This window comes from Pelophylax lessonae (assembly GCF_965119305.1).
Source record: "Pelophylax lessonae genome assembly, chromosome: 12".
Taxonomy (NCBI): domain Eukaryota; kingdom Metazoa; phylum Chordata; class Amphibia; order Anura; family Ranidae; genus Pelophylax; species Pelophylax lessonae.
The window spans coordinates 77,314,390-77,320,389 of record NC_138779.1 but is presented as its reverse complement, the minus strand read 5'-3'; the positions used below and the strand labels follow the sequence as shown (position 1 = coordinate 77,320,389).

Here is a 6,000-nt window from a genome sequence, read left to right as displayed (position 1 = left end):
GCCTGCAGTAGAGTGATCTGAAAGTGAGGCTTTGAATCACTCATGGAGTGCAGCGGGGAAGGGATGATGAAGATGGCTGTGCAGAGGATGGTCTGTGCAGAGGATGGTCTATGTGGACAGCTTTACCCCAGATGCCTGCATACTTAGATATGCCTCTTTTAATCATCAACCATGTGAGTTGCTAAATATTGAACCTTCATTAAATGTAACCATATTGCTACACTTTAGAGGCTCCTTTTTCTTTTTAATACCTGACGCTACTTGTATATCAAGACATCGCTTGTATATCAAGTCAAAATGTATTTAAAAAATGTGCTTGTCTTGCAAAGCGCTCTCAAACCAAGTTACTCTCAAACCAAGGTTTTACTGTATAATAAAAATAATAAAATTGTAAAATATGCATAATGGAACAATGCTACCGTTTTTTTGTTTTTAGGTAAACCACCATGTCCATCCAGAGGATTCACGCAAGGCAAATCTTTGACTCCCGTGGTAACCCCACTGTGGAGGTTGACCTCTATACAGCTAAAGGTTGGTAACAAAATATTGCCCCTAAAATGTTGGTGTACATTTAATATATAATGGGGGGTGATTGAGGTATCTGGATAATCCAGGGGCAGGTGGCAGGCAGCTTCAGCTCAGCAGACTGTAATAACAAATTCTTTTAGTGTTAAGTAATCTCTCTCAAATGAGGGACTTGACATTTTATATGCTCCCAGTTGATTAGCTTTTCTGCTAAGGCTAGCTTTGAATCTGCACTAAATGGGACTAATTTGATCGATCCAATGTTTGAATATGGTGTCACTATGATTACTCGATCACGACATGTGGTCTTGGTAGTCAAGTGCTGACTACCATAGCCAACTTCAGATATTGGTAGCTGTCTGTAATCTGATCTCTGGCAAAGGTAAATTTGTCAAATTGGAACAAGTGTGCAGATCAGCTAAGGGAAGTCATATGCTGTTTACTTGGGTTAAGCCCTGTTTACGCCTGTACATAAGTGTAGTGTGGGGGGGGGGGGGGAATCTACTTCTGCATATTTAATGTGCTTTCATCAAAAATGCACGTTCAGTGTCACACATCTAAAGTGCACCATGCCAGAGACACATACCGCAAACCTATTCTGTAGGTTGTCAGTGACAATTGGCTTTTGACAGACTCATTTAAATGGTGGAATGGAGGCTTTGCTATTCAAATAGTCAGGTCTGTATGCTTGATGTCCAGATTAAAGCCTAAACTTGAGAAATGGTGTCTGGAAAAATGGTTTAAAAGCAGCTATTCCATGACTTGCATGCTCCTTTATAGTTTCAGGCAGCCTCTTTATTCCCCTGGATATAGTATGTAGCGTGGGAATTGGGGCATGACTTCTTCCATAGATGTTTCTGGGATGGTGTTAAGATGTGAAGAGAAACATGCTTGGAGTTCTAACCAGTCTTGCCACTGAATGAAGGCACACAATGTAAATATTCATCTCCAAGGCTTGCATATTCTGGCAAACAGATCATGCTTGGTAATCTTGCTTTTTTTTTTTTTTCCTGCCCAATTGTGCTTGACTGATCTATCAATAGATTGGAAGTACAAAACAGCTGAAGGCATAGTTAACAGGTGTCTTAGAGTTCTTTGTTTCATTCTGGGAACTGCATGGCAATCTAGGTTCAATATGCAATGGAGGTTGAACTGATGTCAGTCTGGTGGAACCACTTAAGACTTCTTCTCTACATGTGTAATATGCCTGTTCACACCACATGCACTGCAGTACTTTTTCTTTTTTTCCTCAGACCCCTGAGGGAGTGCAGGGTGGCCTATCCTGCTGCATGTCATATGATGCCCAGTCAGGATGGAGCAACCACTTTGCGGCTGTCATTTTGCTATGACGGGCGGGAAGTGGTTAAACTGCGCATGTTGCAACTCATGTGGAGGAAGTTTTTGTGGCATAATTGGGCACTAAGGGCCCATCTTGATCCTGATTTTTTTTTTTTCTCCTGTACTACTTGAAAATTTTACATTTTAAAAGATTGAAATGTTTCTTTACTTTAGCAGTGATGCATCTTCATTCCTTTCGAGGTTCAATTTACTTCTTCCTAAACAGCGGAGTAAGTTGACTGTTCTAGGGTGAGGATTACCAATAGCCAGCTATTGGAATACAGGCAATGAATACCCCCTGTACTATATGCTCTATTGATGCAGCCCAGCTAAAATTCTGCCGATCTTATCCAGTGGTATTGCTACTCCATGCATATGTGGGAAATTGCTGCCAAATTTTTACTGTAGGGCAATGGTAACTCTCGTGTCATTATTGGCTACATTTCTTGTTCCTGAGTACAGTATTCTGATAGAGGAGACTGAGTACTTTTGGCAGTCAGTGGAAAACATGTGTGATCTCTATCTACTGTCTTGGGTTTTAATTAGATATGACATGTATTGAAACTGCCCAGTGAGGCTTGAGATGTTAAGATGGGAAAACAAAGCTTTAGATGAATTCTGGCTCTGGTTAAATCTGAACTCGCAGCACGGGTCATGGCAGATTAAACTTGTGGGCATGTTAAAACCTCTATTGTGCGTTTACTCACTGATGACCACTGTTTTCTCTTTACAGGGTTGTTCCGTGCTGCTGTACCCAGCGGTGCCTCCACTGGTATCTATGAGGCACTTGAGCTCCGTGACAATGATAAAACCTGCTACCTGGGAAAGGGTAAAGTCTTTACCTTCAGAGTTTAACTGAAAAATACTGTTATGGTGATGGGAGGTTTTGGGGGTCAAGTGGGTTTTCTTTGAAGTGGTTTCAGATGTATGGGTTGACAAGTTCAAAAGTAACTATTTTTCTTGAAGAGCCCAAATAGTGTGGTTGTCTGTCTCGTATCCTGTATATCTGAAGGCTTTTTTCTATCCTCGTATCCTGTATATCTGAAGGCTTTTTTCTATCGAGACCCCAAACCATTGTTTGTTTTCTTAAATTTCTTTTAATGACCAAGAGGGAACCAAAGCCCTGAAACATTTCCTTTTGGTAAAATACTCAGATACAGGGCACATCATGAATATACAAGGTACTCTGGTGGGTTTTCTATCATGGCACCTCTTTGGGATGGATAATCTAATAAATGAACAATACTTCCAGGGAATTATGATCAGTCAGTGTTTCCTTACCTGTCTTCTTATCCTTCACTCAGGTGTTAAAAGAGCTGTGAAATATGTAAACGAATTTCTGGCACCTGCTTTGACCACCCAGGTAATGGGAGCTTGTGCCCTGCACTCCTCCCAGCGCATGGGGTTTGACTAACTTCTCCAGTGACATTCCTAGACAGCACGCTTCTCCTGCTTGCCAAGTTCGAAATGCATGAATTGTAAACCTACAAATCGCACAATTTATACAGACTTCTGTGCTCTTGGCACAGAAAAACTTTTACTACATAGAAAATTACTAAACTATTTGCACTAAACTTGTGGCGGTGAAAGACATTAGTCTACTGCATTGTCCACTGATCTGCAGTTGCTAAGTTCTGTGGGCCTGCCAAAGGCTCATATGAAATGCATGTCTAAAACCAAGTCTGATGTGATGGAATAAAGGCTTTTTAGCAGGAGTTGTCAGTCTAGTAATGTTGCTGGAGCATGCAAATGTGTGATATGTGCAGTGATTGAATGTGCTTGTCCTTGTCCTTTCTAGGTGTCTTGAAAGCCGTTGAGCACATCAATAATACCATTGCACCAGCACTGGTTGGAAAGGTATGGGATCCTGTCTTGCTAACTCCCTGCTAACCTCTTGTCTTGACTGTTGTCTTAACATTTTTGTCAGCAAGCCAAAGTGGGTTTATAGAAGTTTGTGAACTGTTTTGTAGAAAGTATTGACCTAGTACAACACTGAGGCTTTTTCAATGCCTCAAAGGGAATAGATGGTTTTTGGGGGGTCTGTGAGGTTTTAAACCTGGCATTTTTTTTCCAATTGTATAATCTTTATCTTGCAAATGTTTAAACCAGATCTATAGCCAAAATTGTTTTAATGGAAAGAAGCCCATACTCTTGTCAAGTCTCTTATCTTGGCAAAATCTCCACCTCTGCACTGAGCCAACAGCAAGGGGTAATCCCTTTTCTGTGGCCATAAGTGCATAAGACATAAGTCAACCCGTATACATAAGTTGTCAATCTTGTATAGTTTTTACAAACAAATCTATTTCAGTAATAACCCCTCCCCCTTAAAAAAATAAAAATAAATATATTTCGTTCTATACTAACAGCATACGCTACTGGGCTCCTCTCCCAACATAATGCCTAACTTTAATCCTGGCCTCAGGTGGTTTTGCTCTCCGCCTCACCCAACAACCGCCAAAATGCCAGTATCAGGTTTTTTAGCTGCATTTTGTAGATGAGGCACAAATTAATTCTTGTATATCGCTACCTCCTTATTGTATTGTGAAACAGGCAACTCCAAGGTTCCACCTGGATACAATCTCCTGTAATTAACCCAATAATCCCTTCCCAGAAAACTTGACTTTGTGCACTCCCGCCACAAGTGCACAAAGGTCCCAGGGGCTCCACATCCCCTCCCAACAGGTTGGTTATAGCTCTGCACCTAACCTCTGTGCCCTCTACAGGGCGAGATACCCTCTCGCAAAAAAACTGACACCTCTGCGTTGTCCTTGAATCAACTGGTTAACAAGCTAATTTCAACTTTCTCTTTTCCTCATCTCAAAGGATCCTAGTTCCTGTTCCCATTTGCCTAGATAAGGCAGACATACAGAACATGCCTTCTCCAGGTGTTGCTAAACGTAGGTCTAACTGCACCATCGCCGGAACGTGATCTGAAAGTGTAATGGGCTTAATTATGGCATCTTTTAAGGAGGCTAAAGTTTATGCGTTAACCACTTGCCTACCGCAGATACACTGCCGCAGACTGGCTTGCACGAACCAACATATGGGTACGTCAGTTCACGGGAGCACTCCTGGGGGCAAGCACATGTGGCCAGAGGTGCGTCCGCCCCCCACTAGGCAGCGGGGATGCTGATCCACGGGGCTGGCGGCCACAATTGCTGCCAAGCACCTGTGATTGCTCGCTGCTGAGAGAGAACAACTATTGACTTTTCTTCGACATAATGAAACCTCACAATCACATCTCTTGGGACATTTCCAGCGTGGCTTCAATATCCCCCCCACCCTGTGCACACGATTACTTTTTAAAGTTTCAGGGGCTCCTTTCCCTACAAGGGGTTTGATACTCCTGGTCTTCTAGCTTATACAATAAGGACTGGTTAGTTTCTGCAACAATTTCATCTGTTTGCATAGATCTTCCATTAATCGGTCATAGCCATCAAGTCTCCCCTTCATTTCCCCCACCCGGCCAAAAACTTGTCCAAATCTGCCCTGACTGCTGCTATGTCCAATTTCAAGAGGTTTCAAATTTGGAGAAAAGCCCCGCGAGAGCTTCTTTAAGCAGTATACGTGCTTGGGTTCCTCTCGACCGCATCCCCCTTCTATCAGGGTTTGGCTTTCCCCTTTGGAGCCTCCAATTTGCACTTTAGGTGCCCCCTGAGGAATCCTCAAACATCTTGTTCTGGTTGCTCCTAGGGCACTAGTCTTCCCTGCTGGGAGATCCTCCATTTTAGGTTGGTTTTCCAGTCCCTGTTCGCCCTGAGGATCCTTTTCTAGGGCCTTCAAGCCCATCCTCTACTAAGCTAGATTCTGTTGACATGTAGTGCTGGATATCTCCTGGGCTGGGGACGGGCTGGCTTTGGATTTACCTCTCCTCCTTAATCCTGGAAAGTCCCCATTAGGAGATAAGGGGGCAAAGAGGAGATATCTGAGTGTCTGTGGGTACTTATCGCTAGGAGGGATAACGGTGTTGAGTGATTTACTGCTAAAAGCGGTATGAACTTAGTCCAAAAGACCAAGGGAGCTCAAACTGATTGAATCAGGAAAGATGTTACTGAAAATCTAAGAGGGGAGCTCTCAAGATATACACCAAACTGGAGGATAAAGCAGTACAGGCCCTTTTGATGGCTAGTTATAAAG

The 6,000-nt window shown here is 42.8% G+C and overlaps 1 protein-coding gene across 2 annotated transcripts in view; it reads left to right on the top strand.

Annotated features, from left to right (window-relative positions):
- The first annotated feature begins 420 nt into the window (after window positions 1–420).
- Window positions 421–6,000, top strand: part of ENO1 (enolase 1) — a 28,987-nt gene continuing 23,407 nt past the window's right edge. Inside the window, exons 1-3 of one of the 2 annotated variants that reach the window (XM_082273554.1) lie at window positions 421–531; window positions 2,597–2,692; window positions 3,662–3,720. In XM_082273554.1, the coding sequence (XP_082129680.1) occupies window positions 447–531; window positions 2,597–2,692; window positions 3,662–3,720 (240 nt within the window). In that variant the 5' untranslated portion in view covers window positions 421–446. Of the gene's footprint in view, window positions 532–2,596; window positions 2,693–3,167; window positions 3,227–3,661; window positions 3,721–6,000 lie in introns of both variants that reach the window. The other variant, XM_082273555.1, reaches the window with a different exon arrangement.